The 20,788-nt window shown below is 34.9% G+C and overlaps 3 protein-coding genes across 3 annotated transcripts; 2 read left to right on the top strand and 1 right to left on the bottom strand.

Annotated features, from left to right (window-relative positions):
- Nucleotides 1–8,194: 8,194 nt before the first annotated feature.
- Nucleotides 8,195–9,963, bottom strand: LOC141613331 (transcription factor bHLH18-like). Its single transcript, XM_074432065.1, has 4 exons — nt 9,925–9,963; nt 9,080–9,616; nt 8,601–8,978; nt 8,195–8,301 (listed from the first exon to the last, which is right to left on the bottom strand). The coding sequence occupies exons 1-4, from the start codon at nt 9,961–9,963 to the stop codon at nt 8,227–8,229; spliced, it is 1,029 nt and encodes a 342-aa protein (XP_074288166.1). The 3' UTR covers nt 8,195–8,226.
- Nucleotides 9,964–17,527: 7,564 nt separating this feature from the next.
- On the top strand, nt 17,528–19,176 carry LOC141613328 (uncharacterized). Its single transcript, XM_074432062.1, has 2 exons — nt 17,528–18,606; nt 18,894–19,176. The coding sequence occupies exons 1-2, from the start codon at nt 17,562–17,564 to the stop codon at nt 18,923–18,925; spliced, it is 1,077 nt and encodes a 358-aa protein (XP_074288163.1). The 5' UTR covers nt 17,528–17,561; the 3' UTR covers nt 18,926–19,176.
- Nucleotides 19,177–19,652: 476 nt separating this feature from the next.
- On the top strand, nt 19,653–20,591 carry LOC141613093 (uncharacterized). The gene has a single exon (XM_074431828.1). It carries the CDS (start codon nt 19,653–19,655, stop codon nt 20,589–20,591), a length of 939 nt encoding a protein of 312 aa, XP_074287929.1.
- Nucleotides 20,592–20,788: the final 197 nt, after the last annotated feature.

Here is a 20,788-nt window from a genome sequence, read left to right as displayed (position 1 = left end):
TAGGAATACTAGACATGGTGAGACGGTCTTGCTTAAGATCCTTTGGTCTAATCATGAGGTCGAGGAAGCTACATGGGAGGCGGAGGAGGCCATGAGAGAGTGCTATCTGTTTCTTTTTTATCAGGTATGTATGGTTACGGGGACGTAACCTTGTTTCTTTTAGGGGGGTAGGAGATGGTCGCGAAGAGTTTTTACATCTTTTGTGTTGTCTTTGGTATAGTTAGTAGTGGTTTGAGTCGGGTTGAGTTTGGTTGGTAGTATGTGTCGGAGTTTTTTTTTATGTTGAGTTTTGTTTTTGTTGTTGTGTCGGGAGAGGGTTAGTGTGTTTTTGTTTTGTTGTTGATTGAACTTCGGGGACGAAGTTCTTTTTAAGGAGCGAAGACTGTAATACTACGGTTTTATGAGTCTCTGGGTACTCTATCGAGTGGGGCTTACTCTGTCGAGTAAGGATGTTTTGATTTACGAAACAGTATTCTGCCTGTAGGGTACTCGATCGAGTAGCCTCTGCACTCGATCGAGTAAGGGGCACTCGATCGAGTACGTTACTTACTCGATCGAGTAGGTCGGTTAGCGGGTTATGTTTTGACGGGTTTTGTTAATAATACGGATTAGTATATATAATATGTCGTTATCTTTCCTAAACACTTTTATAAACCTAATACACTCAAAAAGGAGATTCAAACTACGTTGTTCTCTTCATCTGCATTATTGGCAAATCCCGGAGCTTGAGAGGTCGAATTTCGTTGTTCTTTGTGTCCTTGTGATCCTTGCGTCAAGGGTAAGTCCTACATACCAATTTTATAGCGTTTGGTTGACTTTGTTTAAACCCTAATTTTGGGATTGGGGGTTTTTATGATTTGTTGTGTTAGTAGTGATTGTATGATTATGTAAATAGGAGGAGGATTCGTAGAAGAACGGTTTTGAGACAGCTGCTAGATCGTCTGCTATTTGTGTTGCATTCCAGGTAGGGTTTTCCCTACTCAGTATTAGTTACATGATATGTGTGGTGATTGTGTTGTAGTTAGTGATTGTTGATTGATTCAGACAGTTGTGATTATATCTTGTTGATTGATTCAGACGGTTGTTTATTTTGGTTTTATGGTTACTGTTTATCTGTCTGTGTTCTTCGGGGCGTGTCCCTGGCTGAGTGGAGTCACTTGCGAGAGTGGCTTCACGCCCATGATTCGCCTTCTGTGGAACCCGCCACAGAAGGGATGTGCACATTAATGGACTTGGGTTTATCGCTCGATAGAGATGAGCGGGGATTTGGTGGGTACGGCTGCGGTCCCCCACTAGCGATGTGGAGTATCTGTTGCGATGGGTACTCTGGCAGGGCTACACACTTTAGTGTGTAGTCAGTTACGTGGAGATTGATTATGGAGACCGGGGTTTGATGTGATGATTGAGCTGTTTGGTATTTGTTGTCTTGTATCTTATTTTGTGTAATTAGTACTGACCCCGTTTAATTGTTTTAAAAACTGTGGTGATCCATTCGGGGATGGTGAGCAGTTGTTGAGCAGGTTTGACTAGAGGCATTTGGGCTAGCTGGGATGTGTCACCACGAGCCTGATTAGAGTCTTCCGCTGTCATATTTTAGCTGTTTAGACATTTGGTTTTTGAGAACATGTATTGTACCTTTTGTCAGTTTGGATTTTGGATTTGGAATTGTAATCACTTAAACTTTATTACTATTTAAATTATGTTTCGTTATTGTCATTTTATTATCATTGCCTCGGAAAACCGAGATGGTGACGTTCTTATACCTGAGTGGTCCTGGTAAGGCACTCGGAGTATGGGGGTGTCACAATGTGTGACCTGAGCAAGCTACTCCCTAACCTTAATGGGAATCATTTTGGCTTCTTTAAGGGACAAAGAGGGTTAAGACAAGGGGATCCCTTTTCCCCTCTTCTTTTCACTATATGCATGGACTATCTATCAAGGCTCCTGGCCCATACTACTGATCATTAAAATTCAGATATCACCCTTTGTGCAAGCTTATGAAGTTAACACATCTAATGTTTGCTGATGACTTACTCTTATTCTGTAAGGGGATGCTCACTCTATTATGACTATGTTGAGAACTTTTGCTACTTTCTCTCATACTTCTGGACTCAAAATGAGTAAGGGTAAGTCTAATGCTTATCTTAATAGAGTCAAGTCAGAGTTGAAAACTGAAATCTTGCAGATATTAGGCTTTGTGGGCAAACTACCTTTTAGGTATTTGGGGGTTCCCATGAAGACTACAAGATTGAATGCTCAGGATTTCAAACCTCCAATTGAAAAGATTATCAATAAAATTAGGGGTTTGGGGACCAGGAAATTATCTTATGCAGGTAGATTGGTCCTAGTCAAAGTTGTACTGAAAACTTTCCATAATTACTGGGCCTCTATGTTTATCCTACCTAAAGGTGTTATTATCAGGATAGACCAAATTTGCAGGAACTTTCTTTGGGATGGGGGGGGACTGAGTACATCAGAACTCCTTTAGTATCTTGGGATAAAGTCTGCAAGCCAAAAAAAAGAAGGAGGCCTGGGTTTTAAAGATGAACTGGTCTGGAATAAAGCAGCCGTTGGAAAGCTTGTATGGTGGATAGCAACTAAGCCCGATCATTTATGGGTGAAATGGGTAAATCATATCTATCTCAAAGGGTCTAACTGGCAAACATACAGCCCTCCTACTAATTCAACTGGCAAACATACAGCCCTCCTACTATTTCGGGTTTTGACGATATAAAACGCGTAAGGTCGGGTTGGATTTACAAGTTAAAATTTGCCCCTTCTAATTCCATCTCGATCTCCGTGGGCACACTATTAAGAGGAGTACGTATGACAATTACTAATCTATCATCACCCACCAAAACATTAAACAACTTCTTTAACAACATATAATATACCACAAATGGTGGAAAAAATGTATCACTTTTGAAAATTACGTGCCAACAACGTTTGAAGAAGACCAGAAGATCAATATAAGACAAACTCTCAAACACAAACAAGCCAAATTAGGTGTGCGACCATGCGACATTTGGAATCTTATCAAAATCCTATTACATATACAAGCTTAACATTTCTGTTATTTTGAAGATGTAATTTTTTTAATTTGGATCGCTAGCATGGACCAATTTAGTGGCGGATTCAGGAATTGACCCTAACATAGACGAACGACTAATAATTTAAAAGAAACTTGAAAAATGAAAATTTTTAACTAAAAACATTGAAATTTCCGACCGCCCTAATTCCATCACTAGACCAACCATTAATTTGACAATAATACAAAAGCTGGGATTTGTACATATCTCACTATCTAAATATTGATGCATATGATTATGGACGCCTTGGTATTATATTTATTATATACTCTGTATTTATTAAGATAATTAAATAAAAAATATATATATACTTATTGCATTATACAAGTAGTCAAGTATACAACAAGTATTTAGTGTTGCACAAAATCTCATTGTTGTCATAAAGATTCTGGCATTATCTTCGGAAATTTAAGTACTTGTATAAGTGTAAGATTGCAACTACAACAAACATGCATTATTTCAGTCAAAAAGTTGACTAGATTCCAATTGCCTTACCACTACTCGTCCATCATATTTAGCCTAGTTTGATAAAAATGAGTTTTCGTTTTTTAAGTTTAATTTTATAAAAGTAGTTTTCAAAAAACAGGAGTACTAAATTGATGCTTCTATTTTTATGGGTAAAAAGAAAGTATTTAAGCTTTTGAGAATTTATTATTAACTTTTAGATATATTATAGGGTGTGTTTGTCAAAAAGTATTTTTAAGTCCAAAAACACTTTGAAAAGTTATGCCAAACACACACTATATCAAAAATAAGGTATTTTATTATAATACAAAATACCAAAATACCTTAGGAGGAAACACATCTTCACCTAGTTCGGGATTGTAGGGGATTAGGAGGAATGTGGGACGGGCTGGAGCTGGGGAGTGTGATGGAGGGGAGGTTTGGGAGAGTTAGAGAGTGGATTGGCGAGGTTTTGAAGGAGCTCCACGCACGGGATATAGTCACATTTATGACGGGATGTTGGGTGTTATGGGAAAGACGGAATAAGTGGGTCTTTGAGGAGGAGTTTCGGAGTCTAGATATGGTGATAAGGAGGATTGAGGGGCTACGGGAGGAGATAGGGGGTAGCTATGAGCGTATGGGAGAGGAGATTGTGGGGCAACCAATAAGGGAGGAGAGGGTGGAGAGGTGGCCGGGTAAAACTGAGTAGAGGGGAGGTAAAGATCAATGTGGATGCATGTGTTCGAGAGAATGAAGGAATTGGGCTGGAGAGTGTGTGTCGTGATGGAGAGGGCGGGCTACTATGGAGTATGACGATTCAAAGACGAGAGATGACAGGGCCAAAAGAAGCAGAAGCGGAAGCACTGTTAATGGGGCTAAGGGAGGCGAAGCGACGAGGCCATAGAGACGTCATGGAAAGCGATTGTCAAGTACTCATTCATGGAGTGAAGCAAGGTTTGCAGGGACATAGTAATTTTAACCTTATTTTAGATGATATTTTTCATTGTAGTAATGCCTTTAATTAAGTTAAATGGTCTTTCGTTAGGAGAGATTTTAATAAAGTAGCTCATGAAATGGCTCGGTTAAATCCGTGGCAAGTTGGTAGAAGAGTATGGTCTAGTAGTTTTCCTGCGAACATTGTAGCCTTTGCGTCACGAGATTTAATAATTAATGCTTAACCTCTTTAGAGGTTTCTTTCAAAAAAAAATAAGGTATTTTGTAAGTCGATTTCACCATAATTTTATTTTAAAATCAAATTTAATTACAAAAATATTCACATATAGATAATTGATAATCTCTTACATGGGCAATTAAGTAAAATAATAACCGATATATAAAAATAATTATCTTCATCTTAATTAGGTTTTATATAGCAGTATAATGGCGTCAATCGCCCAAATAATCCCCTATTTACTAAATGAATAGGCGATTCTACGTTTTTTCCCGCCTAAAATATTAACTTCTAATTGGGCTTTTTATTTTTGCATTCTATTATAGGCCAAGTCTAACTTAATAAATGATTGCCAAAAAAAAATATAACATCCTTCTATTCTACTATAGGACAAATCTAGATCATATCAATGATCTTGACCAATAACGTAAAAATTGATTGCCAAAAAATAAGTATAAAATACTCAATCATTGCCAAAAAATATATTAACAAGACCAAATCTGCAAGCTTATAAGACAATCATTGCTATAATTAAATTATCGCATTAATTCATAATATATTAACAAAATTAACTTGAATAACACTAAATATATAATTACTACAAATAACCTTTTATACAACCTTCAACGTCAGATAATATATCTTGAAAAAATATCTACAAATTTATCAGATCTCATAAGACCATCTTTCACTATCTTATATGGCTTCATATATATTTCAAATCTCGAAATTTTGAAAATGGTATGTTGCAACTTTTCTCCATCCCCTATCTACTAAAAGAATAGATGAACTCACAAATTTTTCCTTCAAAAAACATCTTTTTAAATAAGAAAACTATTGACAATTGAATTGTATTCACCAAATAAGAAAATTAATAATTATGATGTATTTCATTATATAATTCTTTTCATTAAAATTAATCTTTTCATCAAATTATATAATTTTTCAATAAACACTAAACTATAATATTTTAATTAAAGTATAAATAATATAAAACTACAGTATAAACTATTAAATCTTTTATTAATGCTATTATTTGAGAATGACTTGACTATTCATACTATGTATAAACAAAACTATAAATCGTTTTGATTACTTCCATAACAAAAAAATTGAGAGAATTTATAAATTGAAATCATTAGCTATGTGGTATAAAAAAATACTTTTTAAAAGAAATACATTTAAGGCTTTTAGCACATTACTCAATTCTCTTGGATTAATTTTCATTTTTTTTTTTTTTGCTCGAAACAAAATACAATAACGAGAATGAACAATTAATGTGATACCACTATTATTTTACAGCTAAATTTACTCAGTTTTCTTGAATAATTTTAAAGTTTAATTTTTTTTCTCATATCAAAATATAATGACATAAAATATGAAAAATTAAGCAGGTGTTAATTTAGCATGATTAAGTAATAGAAAAATAAAAACTTTATAAATATCGCGCATTTATTGCGCGGGAACTAAACTAGTGACATACTGTTGACTTTAAATATAATTTCAAAAATAAAAAAGATAAATAAATAATTGATAGAAAGCCCAAATTCAGATTATTTTTAATTTTTTTGGCATAAAATTATAGCTTAGTTAATACGTAAAAGTTTCATTTTCTGCGAGATTTTATCTTAGGCCACTTCATAGGGTTTTGAAGTCTTTTGCTTTCCTTTTAGGCCTTAGGGTCTTTTGGAGTGAACTAGCTATAAGTCTAATATACCTTTTCGTGTGTATAAAAACATAAAACTCAATGCAAGTATATTTCTTCGCATCTACATGAAGATTACAATCTTGTCAATCTATACACACATATATACGGTATACCTAACGCAAGAACAGTCAACGGTCAAAACGGTCGTGGAATGAAGCCAAATAAGCTTGTTGAGTGGATTATTTTGATTAAGCATGGAGAAGCCAACTCCTCATATTATGTCACAATTTTAACCTAATGATTTAATTAGATTTAGATGATCTAGTCTAAGAGTCGCCTTCTTTTCTTCTCTTTATTAAATGAAAAAACTACCAACATTGTTACTTTGCCGTTTACTCTTGTATAGAGCAATGTTAATTTGACATACTCGTACTGTAGTCGTACAATTTACGGAAGATGTAAAATACAATTTATCACACGTACAATATATCCCTTGTCCTATATTTATGAAATGCCTTTTCACGTGTCCGTTTTTGTCTCTTTTATGTTCGAGTCTGTGTCCGTATCCATTTTAGTGCTCCTAAACTTCCTTCCAAAGGACATGACACCGTTCACAATCTTCACATATCTATGAATGAGATAATTAAAACTACATTGCAAAAAAAAAATACGATAATATACTCCCTCTATTTCAGTCATTTATTTACCAATTCTATAATGGAAGGTTTTATATGGGTATTTAATTTGGTCGTCCAATTGTATTATTCTCCACTTGTCATCCACTAGCAATTACCGCAAATGGTCCCTTCTTTTCTTCTTGATCTTTGTGTTAAAAGTAAAGGTAAAGAAATTATCGGGATGAAAAGGGGTAAGTATATTTGATGACAATAATGAGTGTAGACTGTAGCCGCATTAATAACTTTATTCATACACGCATGATTTAACATTGAGTGAAGACACATACTATTATTTTAAATTAAATTTGATCTTTAGGTATTTAAAAAACCTTAATTGAATTTTCAGCTTACATTATCAGCATGAATATAAAACAATAATAAAATCTAAGATAACAATTAACAAACAAGTTGAACTTGTAAGCTATAGGCCGGAATGTAACCTAGCTCGAATAATTGAATGCAATTTAATGGATTATTACTAATTACAATAATCATTCTATCATCTTCCTACAATGTAACCCACATATACAGAAAACGATTATAATTGCAAAAACCATATATTATACATTATTATATTATCTTTCTTGATGAGTACAAGCTAGTTATGGACGTGGCTTACGGAAAATGAGGGCATTAAGACCTCTAGAACACACCATATAAAAATTTAAAACTAAATTAATGCTAAATCAAACATGTTTATTCAACCATCCACTCTCTAATAAAAATAAAGACGGTATCATGGTAAGATCATAAAGTATATACAATAATCCAACGGTCTTATACAACAATTTGCGAAAAATAAATAGGTTGTGTAACTTAAGTCTTAACCCAAATCCTAGAAAACACGTAGAATAAACCTCAAGGTCGTTTCTAATAAAAGGAGGATCGTTTAACACAGTCGAAAAAAGACGATGTGAAAAATATGGAACAATCTTCCTGCGAAATGAACCAACCTTAAGAAAATAAACAGGTTATATTATGTATACAATGGTTCAAGTTTCATACAATCTTTGAAATATACAAGGGTATCGACCTATTGCTACACACTAACTCGAGTGGACTACTTTTATAAATACTAAATTACTTTGAAGTATATGTTTAATTACGTTCTAATTTTATAGTCTTTAATTCTTCAATCAAGTTTTTTTTTTTTTTTTTTTTTTGACAATCAAGATTTGTTGATGGAGCTTTCTCTGTTCATATCAAACATTTGAGGGTAGCTTGCAAATGTCTTACTAGATCTTTGGATGTCATGTTGAATTCAGCATTCATCTGCAAGAAGAGAAAAATCTTTTTTAATATGAATTTAACATATATATATACATGAACACTATTAAATTCTTCACTCAATCACAAAATTCGATAGGGTTTACGTGTATATGTGTGATTGGATAGGGGAATACTTGATTTTTGTAGGATGTCACGTCGTTTCAATATGTGATCGATTACTCAAAGCTTAACCGAGATAAGGGAGGTCAGATATATGCAGCATACAAAAACTAGGGTTTCGACGTTCACTACCTACAACATTTTTTGAGTTCAAATTAAAGAGGAAATGAAAGAATAATTACCTGAGCAATAATTGTTAAATCAAGAAATGATCCTCCAAGTGCCAAAGCACTACTATTTACCACCTCAAGATGGAGCTTTACAACTTGGGAAATTAGGTTTTCAAGAATTCCGTTCTTCTTTTCACAATGAATTCTTATAAGAACGTCTTTATCCGAAAATTTCACTTCAATTTCGGGGTATTGACCGTCACATGAACCACCAGGGGAACTTGTTTGAGCTAAAGATTGTTCATCACCATCTTCAGTCACCCAATATTTCTTCACAAAAGTCGCTGATTCGACGTGTTTCTTCTTTGCTTCCTCCTCAAGTGTCTTCACTCTCTCTTGCAATTGTTTCACATATTTTATTGCATCTCCAAGGACCGAAGCCTTGTCCATCTATTAACAAAAAATTTAGGTTATTAACTTATTATTATCATCGGCGACATGAATAAGCTAATGAAGAAGCTAAAAAGAAATGAATAGAAAACATGTAATACCTTCTTTAGTCCAGGGATTATGGCTGATAAAGCAATGAATCTTTGGCTGAGTTTCTCGCGGCGTTTCCTCTCAGCAAGAACATGTTCCTTAGATTGTATCAAGCTAAGAGAATTGTTACAATTCTTCTTAATTGTGTTACCATGAATGTAACTTTTCTTGTCAATTGAAGCATAAGGAGCCATCAATTTATCTGCGTATCTGACACTAGACACCGCGATAGCCTCTTCTTTAGGCGTAACAAAATTCGCATTGTTGTTGTTGTTGTCGTCGTTGTGAGAGCTCCCAAAGGACAACATATTATTGGACTTATATGAATTGCCATTATTAGTCTTCAATTGCTTAGTAATAATGGGCCTTTCCGCGATTATGTGATCAAATTGATGAGCTGATCTTTTGCAACCAAGTACTTGGTTGTTGTTGTTGTTAGACCCAGCTTGTTGATGATAACCATTGTTGTATGAAGGTAATAATGGTTCTTTGAATAAGTCTTCAAATGAGTTGACTTGATTCATGAAGCTCAAATCATCCATAAATCCCTGCAAATAACAAAATTATTATCTTAAAATCTAAAACTCAAATTTTGTTATATTTTGATTACTTGATATATAATTATACTCCAATTCTATATGAAACCCTATCATGTGGAGTATATATGCAACTAATTAGGAATTAGCTCTTATAATCATATGCAGTGGCGGAGTCAGGATTGCTAGTTAGGGGAGACAGAAACATTATTTAATTAAGGTGTAGAACACTAATATTGAGCTGGCAAGATCAGTAGCTAAGATCTAGTAATGAATGAAGACAACTAGAAAATAGAGACAGGAGATTTATAATTTTATACCATATCTGAGTAGCCTGTAAACATTGAAACAGCCTCCATAATATCTAATAATGATCGTCTAATTAAGCTTCTTAATTAATCACGTAGTACTAAGTATATAGGGAAGAGAGAAAATGTAAGAGATAAGAGTGAGAGTATGGTTATTGTGCTAGAATTATGCACGAGTTTTGGGAATTTATAGAGGGGTTGTCAAGGTGTGAAATGGGTTTATTCTATGATTAGTGAACAGTTTAACCATTAAATATATGATTAGTTGATAATGTAGTAAAATTAATGTGTCGCTTTTGAGTATCCTTGCCTTTTTTAGTGTTCTATAATGTTTTCCATTTTAGAGAAAGTAGCTTATTGACTTCAATTTTATCATAAATGTTTAGAGAGATCATGAAAATATAAATTTGTTAAAGAATTTCTATATTATTGTTCAGATTTTCTTTAATTTAATCGATTTAAAGTCAAAGTTTTACAAACTTTGATCCCAAAAAATTAATGGGTAGTAAATTAGGTATTTATAACTTCTGAAATATATACAACAAGCTAAGATACAATTAAAAAAAAAAAAAAAAAAAAAAAAAAAAAAAAAAGGTGTAGACACTACATATAATACTAAGGGCTTGCTTGGGATAGAAGTAATAATTAAGGGAGTAATAAAGCTAAAATGAACTAAAAAATAGAGGGAAAGGATGGAGGTTGAAGATAGAAATGGATAGAAATGGGTAATTATAGTGTAATAGTCTCTCCATTAAGGGAGTAATTGTTACCCACCTTCCCCTCCAAATAATTATTACCTCCATATAGAGGTAATAGTTCCTCCCTCACCTCCTCTTTCCACCCTCCACAACCACTACAAAGCACCAATCTCCTCTCATTTCTTCTTATTTTAGCTCCCATTACTCCCTTAATAATTACTCTCATCCTTTAACCATTGTAAGTTATAAAGAATGGGCAGTAAATTACGGAGTATTTTCATTCACGGTAAACAATTACTTACGAGACAATCTCAAATACAAAAAACGGAATAACAGATATAGGCATAGATGTAAAATAATGTGGTGTATTGTGTATATGTATACTGTATTACTGTATAGTGGCTCATATGATTAACGTGATTGAATTAACTAATCACAATTCTGCGCAGTTTAATTAGCCGTTGAATTTCCCATTCCAAGATTAGTTGTTGCTTGCAGCTAGTCTTACCGTACGCGTTTCGCCACTCACCGTTGACACGCGCTGTCGATATTTGTTCTTTTTACTATACATCGTCAGTCTTCATAGACGAGTGGACTTGTAGACTTGAGCTAATACTCCCTTCATCCCGGTTATTTGTTTATTTTTAATTTTGATATAAAGACCAAGAAAAGATGAAGGGATCAATTATTTGATAACAGGTGGTTCAAATTGTGTGTGAAAGATTCAATTGTCCATAAAAAACATTCCAAAAATAGAAAGACAAACAATTGATTGAGACACCCAAAATAAAATAGACAAACAAATGACCGGGACGGAAGGTATATAAGATAGTTGTGTTTTTCTTAAAAGATATTTTTAGTAAAGGTTCTATATATCATTTTTATAATATTTTGTTAGATTGTATTTATTTTATGTCAAATAATTATTTATATCGGTTCTAAGTACAAAGATGGTTGAGAAGAGAAAACCTAAACGAGTAAGAATGTTCAAATTAACCATTTTATCAAAAAAAAAATTGAAAAATCAAAGTTGTACCAGTAAGATATTCTTGGTATATATTCTGTTGGGAAATTAACGCAAATCTCTCACGTGCAGGGACGAAGCTAGGGCAAAATTATAACCTGGGCCGATTTGATCCATTTTGTCGGTACTTATACTCATTTATTATAGACCTCACACCTTTATTTAACATTGTCGATATATATGTTACTATCCCAATTAGGATAAACAAATGATTAAAACGGGGGTGTAATATTTTTAGATTACTATATTAAACCACATTAATAAAATACTTAAATTATACGAGTACATTGTTTTCTTCGATAAATTTACTCCGTGTTTTATAAAGTATTTTAACAATTATTTATGTGAAAGAAAAACATAGAAACAAATAAACCCCCTAGAAGATGGTTTATATAGTTTATTTAAGGTGAGATTGTTAAAATTGCAAAATTATTTTCTACTATACAAGGACCACTCACAACGATAAAAATTGTTCCTTGCTATTCAAATACTTGTATTATGTAAATAATTATTTACTAGTTACAAGAATTATTGTTGACAAAAATGAATGTTAATAAAATATAATAATGGTAAAGGAATGAAGTAACATGAGACAAAATAAGAAAATTGTAAAACCAATCAAAAAAAAAAAAAATACTCAAAACACACTCTCCCAGATTCGAACACGTGACGCTGTGATACATTCTTGCCTAAGATATCACACTTTACCACTACGCCAAGCATGTACTAACTGCTAACTCATTACTTGTTTTTCTATTATTCATTTGGAGTCTGCCCGGGCCATGGCCCATCCGGCCCAGGCATAGCTCCGTCCCTGCTCACGTGCAACGGAAGCAACCAATTGACAAGTAAACTGTAAAAGTAAATAAATGTAAGCAATAATAAGATGAGACGATATTTAGGATCAAACTCAGGGCAAAACATTCCAAACCGGAAGTAAAATCCACTAGCCAAATATACTAGAATCCACTATAATAATAGTACCAGTACAACATAACCGCCCCGAATTAAATACTAATTCGAGACCCACAATAATACTCCCTCTATACCACACCAATGGTAACATTGACTTTTTCACACTTGTCGAGACACGTTTTGCAACGTAAATATCTTTTGTTACACATTATTAAAAATTATAAAAATTTGATATTCTTATAGCATTCATGACGATAAATCAAATAAGATCTCACATGACTATATTTTGTCTTATAGATTAAGAATAATATCGAAGATTTCTTACGACCATGAACAGTGGCAAAACGGTCAATGTTACAATTGGTCTGGTATGGAGGGAGTATAAGATAACAACCTCTAGACCACCATCAATATTAGTAAATGCCACCAATATTACCCCTAGAATAACCTACTAAATTATTGTATAAAAACACCTTTTATACTGCCTCTCACCCTCAAACCCCGACTGTATTTTTATCTACCAGTCACCTTGTTTGATAACATTTTGTGAGATAACTTATCCAAAGGATTTACATCCTTTATATAGCCATTGTGAAGTAACGTTAGATTTACATCATAAAATCACTTCACGTTATAACACAAATGAATTAAAGTAATTCATTTGATTTTTACGTAATCCTATAAACAAACATGCATCCACGTTTATTTAGCACATAATGTTACATGCTACCATCAATGCATGTAACACTTAGATAATTAATTATAACCTTCTTTGTGTTGGATAAGTTGCACTTACACAACAAATTCACGTACACTATGTTCATTAAACATATTACATATTCCATAAAAATCATCTTTAAAAAAAAACTTTTATTAAATTATGTAATACTACGGTTTTATGTGTCTTGGGGTACTCTATCGAGTGGGGCTTACTCTGTCGAGTAAGTATGTTTTTACGCAAAATAATAGACTGCCTGTAAGGTACTCGATCGAGTAAGCTTGCCACTCGATCGAATAAGGATCACTCGATCGAGTAAGTGACTTCTTCGATCGAGTAAGTCGGTTATCAGATGATTTGCGACGGGTTTGTTAATACTGCGGATTAATATATAATGTTTCGTCATCTTTTTCCTAAAACACTTTTCATAACCTAAATCACACAAAGAGAAGATTAAAGTTACGTTGTTTCATCCGCATCGCATTATTAGCATATCCCGGAGATAGGAGTGTCGGTTTTCGTCGTTCTTTACATATTCGTGATCTTTGCGTCGAGGGTAAGTCTTACATATCATTTTTATGTCGTTTGGTTAATGTTGGTTAAACCCTAATTGGGGTTTTGGGGGTTTTTGGTGGTTATGTGGTTATGGTAGTAATAATATGTATGTATATAGGAGGAGGGTTCGTTGAGGAGAGATTCTGAGACAGCTGTTTGATCGTCTGATTTCGTGTTACTTTCCGGGTAGGGTTTTCCCTACTCAGTATTATTTACATAAGTGTGGTTGGTGATTACTGTTGTTGTTGTTGTTTATCGTATTGGCGTCAGATTCTGTTGTGGTGGTTGTTGATAGTATAGTATAATGATTATTGTGTATAACTGTCTGTGATATTCGGGGCGCGTCCCTGGCTGAGTGGAGTCACTTGCGGGAGTGGCTTCACGCCCTTGGTTCGCCCTCTGTGGAACCCGCCACAGGAGGGGATGTGCACATTAAGGAAACTTGGGTTTATCGCTCAGTGGTTGATGAGCGGGGATTTGTTGGGTACAGCTGCGGTCCCCCACTGGCGGTGTGGAGTGCTTGTTGCGATGGGTACTCTGGCAGGACTACACACTTTAGTGTGTAGTCAGTTGTGTGGAGATTGATTATGGAGACTGGAGAATTGTTGTGTTGTTGAGTTGTTTGGCATTTGTTTCGTTGTGATTTGTTTTATGTAAACAGTACTGACCTCGTTAATTGTTTTAAAAATTGTGGTGATCCATTCGGGGATGGTGAGCAGTTATTGAGCAGGTATGATATGATACGTATGGGATAGCTGAGATGAGTCATCACGTGGTAGTTAGAAGAGTCTTCCGCTGTATCAGACGATGTTTTAGAGTTTTGATAGTTTTATTCAGTAGACCGTTTTGAGAACCTTGTATTTCAGTTTATCAGTTTTGGAGTTGACATGTAATCACTTTAAACCGTATTTTGCTTTTAAGTATGTTTCATTATTGTCTTATTATTATCATTGCCTCGGGTAACCGAGATGGTGACGTTTCCATACCTTAAGTGGTCCTGGTAAGGCAGGGGCGGACCCAGAAATTTGTTTTTGGTGTAGCAAGATTACCATGTTAATAAAATTAGTTCGTTGCTAATTGATTGGACGTAATTAACAATGGCTAGATTTAAACTCGAGCTCACGCTCAGGTCAAAACTAATTAAAATCTACTCTAGAATTTTGAAACTCGAATCAAAATCGATCAAATATATATTCTTTTTACATTTCTCTTTTTAAATAATTTAATTTAGTAATAAACAAATATGTATGTAAACTAAAAATTCTCATTAAAAAAGAACCGAGGGGGGCATATCCAAGCCGAAGATGAATTATTGATAGTATTTGAGACTAGAATGTGCATTGTAACCAAAGCAATTTCTGTCTTACCATAAATTCACATTTTAATTTATGAGCGGCATTTTATTTATATAATCACGTGATAACAAGAATGAGAAGTCAAGAAAATACCGTACATCGTTAAAATTAGTCAAAATATTATTTAAAATATTTCGTAAATTGTTCAAATTAGTGGAAATATTATTTAATACATGACACTAAATATACAGTTTTGGGAGTGAGAATTGTTAGGAAAATGGGCTTGGCGAAAAAAAAAAAAATTTGACGAGTAATGATTATTGAGGAAATTGGAACGTTTTACAAAATAATAAACACAAATTTTTGTTTCAGATCGACACTTTTGGTCTTATTTGTCAGACGGATAAAATGTTGCCATTTTTTAAGAAAATGTAACCAATTAATTCACAAAATGTTATGACTAGAGGTGTCATTTTTTACCCTGAAAATGATGTGAACAATAATGGTAACATGTTATCAAAAAATAACAACATTTTATTGTAAAATGATGATATATTACCCGTCTTATTTCAGACCAAAAACAATGGTCTTAAGAAAAACGACTGATAAGGTGGGTGTATTAAATTGGCTGAACTTGGGTGAAGTAAGAGAGACCACGCATCTTTTGTGAGTATAAAGACATAATTATTAGTGAAAACATTAATTATTAAGCAATAAATAGATAATTATGGTGTAGCAAATTGAATTATTCCCATGCAAATTTTTTTCTTTGGTGTAGCAAATGCTACACCAAGCTTATATGTGGGTCCGCCCCTGTGGTAAGGCACTTGGAGTATGGGGTGTCACAAATTATCATAAAACTACATACAAAATAATCATTCTACTAAAAGATTTTGGTTGATAATTGAAAGAGCATTATCTTTATATTAAATTGAAAAATAATCGTCAAATTGGTTACGAATGACTACTAAATCGAATATAGTGAATGAAATTATGACGGATGAAGAAATATAGATTACAAAAGTCTTACATACACAGAGTTTATTATGAAGTCGCCTTACACATATATTTATGCTCATTAAAAGAGTTATCACCGCTATTTAATTAACCAACTAAATTGGCACATACTAGCAAATTATATTACGTATACAGTATACTATAACTAGTACATTAGACATTAAAAAAAATTCGTATTATTACTCTCACTCGCCAATTTAATGCATATATATAAGGTTCTGTAATTTTCCAATTTAATTTTACGCCATACTCCCTATTACATAAGAATGATATCTACAAAATCAACCTAATACAGAATATGAAAAGAACAAAATAAACGAAGTTCGTTCATATATTCATAAATAAGTTGGTATATCTTAAGAAAATAATATGGGATCATCTTTCTGAAAAGAACCTAATACTTAAGGATGATATGGTCTAAGTAAACGCAAGAAATAGACATATATCCTACATTTTTCTACATAAGATTTGCGTCAAAAACCTTAGAAAGAAACATAACAAAATATATTTACTAGAGAAGAATAAGTTGGTAGCCAATAAAGAAGCAAGGCCGAAATCTATAAACAGTAAGTTTTGTTTAAGATGATACTATTTGTTTTAAACTTAATTAAAACGGGTTAAATACTACCACATGATGGTAATTAAGACAAAACTTTTCATTTTTTAAGCAACTTATCATGTAATTTGATTAAAATTTAAGATGTATAATTCCTATCTTAAATGAGATTTTATGATCTATATATAGAAAGCTAATATCTGGCCGGCAGGTGAATTTTTGAAATTCAGTCGTAACGTAAGACAATGGTCAGAGTGTCAGACCATTCGATAATAAGTATGTTTGTCTTTATGCCTCTTGATGTGAAAATAGACAGGGGATGTTGGAAATTCTTGATGCATGCACCAAAAGTCTAAGTGGTCTGCTTCCATGAAATTGGGAGTTTTATTTTTTTTGTTTGACTTTCTTTGATGATTACTGACCTGCTTTTGTTTTCACCTGACTTATCTATCACTTTGGTTCCTACTAACTACTCGTAATGTTGATTAGGATCGTTGTATCATAGGATTACTTTATGGTGAGATGCTTGTGACTGGTGAGTGGAATTGGGACATTGGACGGGTTTTAGTGGGTCGTTGCGGGTGTGATATATTAGGTTTTCGGATTTGATGTGAGTACTAGGTTTGGTGTCCGTTTTTGCCCGAATTACTGTTAGCGTAATATTCTCCGAATATTACGAGTCGTTAGAATATTATATTTTGATTATGTCAATATTTGTAGTCCTAATTTACGGGAGTTTGTTTAGGAAATTAGCTAATTAGTTTCCTAGTTTCTAGCATCTTAGGGGTGTATATATCTTGACTCTTTACGTAATACAACACACAACATTCATTCACAAAATCTCCTCTAGTTCTCTGTTATTAGTTTCTATATGGTATCAGAGCAGGTTATTTTCCTGTTTCAAATCGTTTCTCTTTTTCTTTTATCATCCACCATGGTTGATGACAAAATCAACACGGACGCTGAAAGCAGCGGCCATAAAATTAATCCTATCTATGCTCTTTCCAATCAGGACGGTACGGGGGCAAAGATTACTCACGTCGTTCTCACCGGACCGAACTACGAGGAATGGGCAAAAGGTTTTCGCGTCGCGTTAGGCGCTAAGAGGAAGTTAGGGTTCATCAATGGAACTCTTCGAAAGCGGCCTACTGATCCTAATGATTGGGAGGATTGGGAGGCTGTCAATTATACAGTCATAGCGTGGATTTTCAACACCATTGAATCCGGCCTTAGGTCGTCAATTTCATATCGTGAAGTTGCGTACGATCTATGGGAAGATATACGGTTGCGGTTCTCGGTGGCCAATGATATTAAGATCTATCAAATTCAATGCGATCTTGCCGATTGTAAACAAAAATCTGGTGAGTCCGTTATGGATTATTATGGTAGAATTAAAAAATTGTGGGATGACATAAATGATTTTGATTCTTTACCCAACTGTGAGTGTTGCTCAAAGTGTGATTTGCAAAGCGTTTTGCGTAAACGTCGCGAGGCTGATCAGGTACGAGGATTTCTTATGGGCCTTGACCCCTTTTATGCTACTGCTCGTTCGAATATTCTTGGTACCTCCCCTTTACCAGCTATGCAGATTGTGTATTCCCGTATTGCTCAAGAGGAGGAGGTACGTAATGTGGTTCTGTCTCGGGATGAGGCTGTCACCAATCCAATGGCTTGTGCCGTGAATAGCAGGCAGCAGCAGAGGAGTGACGGCTCGAATCGACCTCGTTACAAGTGCAACGTGTGTCACAAGGATGGGCATACTGCCAGCCGCTGTTGGGAGAATATAGGCTTCCCCGTCGGACACCCGCGTCATTCTGCTCGGACAGGGGACTCGGCAGCAGCTTCTACATCTAATCCCAAAGTTAATGCGGTTCTGGGTGAGGCTTCTCATGTTGCTAATATGGTGAGATTAAATGGTAAGAATTCTTTGACATGGATTATTGATACGGGGGCGTCGACCCACGTATGCTATAATGAAGCGCTGTTTATTTCATGTGAAAGCATTACTCCAATAAATATCGGTCTCCCAAATGGCACTAGTTTGATTGCTCGAAAGGCTGGAACCGTTCGACTCAATGACAGATTGTCAATTTCTAACGTTTTATTCATTCCGTCTTTCAAATGCAACCTTTTATCAGTCTCACAACTTTTGTCCACCCAAAATTTTGTTGTACAATTTTCTAATTCGCAATGTGTGATACAGGACCATGCCTCGACGACGATTGGAGTGGGTAATCTTTTGAATGGGCTATTCTACCTATTGATGGAGGAACCATACCGTGTTAATGTTGTGTCCGGACAAGATAATGTAGAGTTATGGCATAGACGAATGGGGCATCCTTCCTCTCGGGTTATGAAGCACATCCCTTCTATTTCTAGTTTTAATAATTCTCAGTTGGATTCTTGTGATATTTGCTTTCGAGCTAAACAGTCTTGTACTCCGTTTCCTTTAAGTGACAATAAAGCCGATAATTTGTTTGATTTAATTCATTGCGACGTTTGGGGTCCTTATCTCCCTAACCGTGCTTGTGCTTCCCGTTATTTCTTATCTATTGTCGATGATTATTCTCGTTGTGTTTGGGTTTATTTGATGAAAACCAAGGATGAGGTCCCAAAATTACTTCGGGAATTCTTTTCTCTAATTGACCGTCAATTTAATTGCAAGGTGAAAGTTGTACGGAGTGACAATGGGACGGAGTTTCGGGGTATTCTTCCTTATTTTCGTGAACATGGGATTTTATTTCAAACCTCAATGGTTAAAACACCCCAACAAAATGCTCGCGTAGAGAGAAAACATAGACACATATTAAATGTAGCACGGGCTTTGCGTTTTCAAGGGTCGTTACCTGTTGATTTTTGGGGGGAATGTGTGTTGACAGCGGCACATTTAATTAATCGAACCCCCACGCGAATTTTGGAAAATAAAACCCCTTTTGAATTATTATTTGGCAAAGCTCCGGATATGAGTTTGATTCGTGTTTTCGGGTGCCTTTGTTATGCTAAGAATATCTATTCACGTGATAAGTTTGATTCCCGAAGCCGTCGTATTTTTCTCGGATACCCATTTGGTAAGAAAGGATGGCAGTTATATGACCTTGAGACGGGAGACTATTTTCAGTCACGAGATGTTCGATTTATTGAACAAAAATTCCCATTTGCTTTGTCTAATAGCGAGTTGCATAACAATCACACTGATCCTATTGATCCTATATATGACGGGTCTGATGGTGTGGTCTTTGGTGATGATACACCAGTGGGTAAAGCTAAGCACGGTAATCAGGGAGGGGACAATGCAACAGGTTCAGAACAGCGAAATACAGCAGCTGCCGAGCAGTCCTCTGTGGCGGGAACAGAACCCACGCAGCAAATATCTCTTGACATTCCAGAGGACACAGGTGCACAACCTGTACAGGACCCTCCGACACATACAGTAGCCCCGGATCAGAATATTGCGCGAGATAACAGTGATGGGAATGAGACTACTGATGACGAGATTTCTAGTGCTAGTGTTGATAACAGCGAAGTAACTGGTAACGAAATGGGTCGGGGAAAACGAATAAAATTCGATAATCCTCATCACAAAGACTTTGTGCACTGGGATAAGATCAAACAACACATTAACACGACTTCGGTTCCTCCAAACCCGTCACCCACTCCAGCGTCTGTCACAGGTACTTCGTATCCTATTGCTAATTATGTTAATTGTCAAAAAATTTCTTCTGCCCATCAACATTTTCTCGCAGCTATTACAAATGACACGGAACCCACTTCTTTTAAAGAAGCCATCCGTGACTCAAAATGGAAGAAAGCAATGGAAGAGGAAATTGACGCGTTAGAAACTAACAAAACTTGGTCCATAGTGGATTTACCACCCGAGAAAACCGCCATTGGATGTATGTAGGTTTATAAAATAAAGCGAAAATCAGACGGCTCAATTGAACGGTACAAAGCAAGACTTGTCGTGCTTGGCAACCATCAACAAGAAGGGATTGATTTTGCTGAAACTTTTGCACCTACAGTAAAAATGGTTACCGTCCGCACTTTTCTCGCTGTCGCCGCCATCAACAATTGGGAGTTGCACCAAATGGATGTTCAAAA

The sequence above is a fragment of the Silene latifolia genome, chromosome 11, assembly GCF_048544455.1.
Source record: "Silene latifolia isolate original U9 population chromosome 11, ASM4854445v1, whole genome shotgun sequence".
In the NCBI taxonomy this organism is placed as follows: domain Eukaryota; kingdom Viridiplantae; phylum Streptophyta; class Magnoliopsida; order Caryophyllales; family Caryophyllaceae; genus Silene; species Silene latifolia.
Note: the sequence above shows the minus strand (reverse complement) of the source record. Positions and strands in the feature narration are given on the sequence as shown.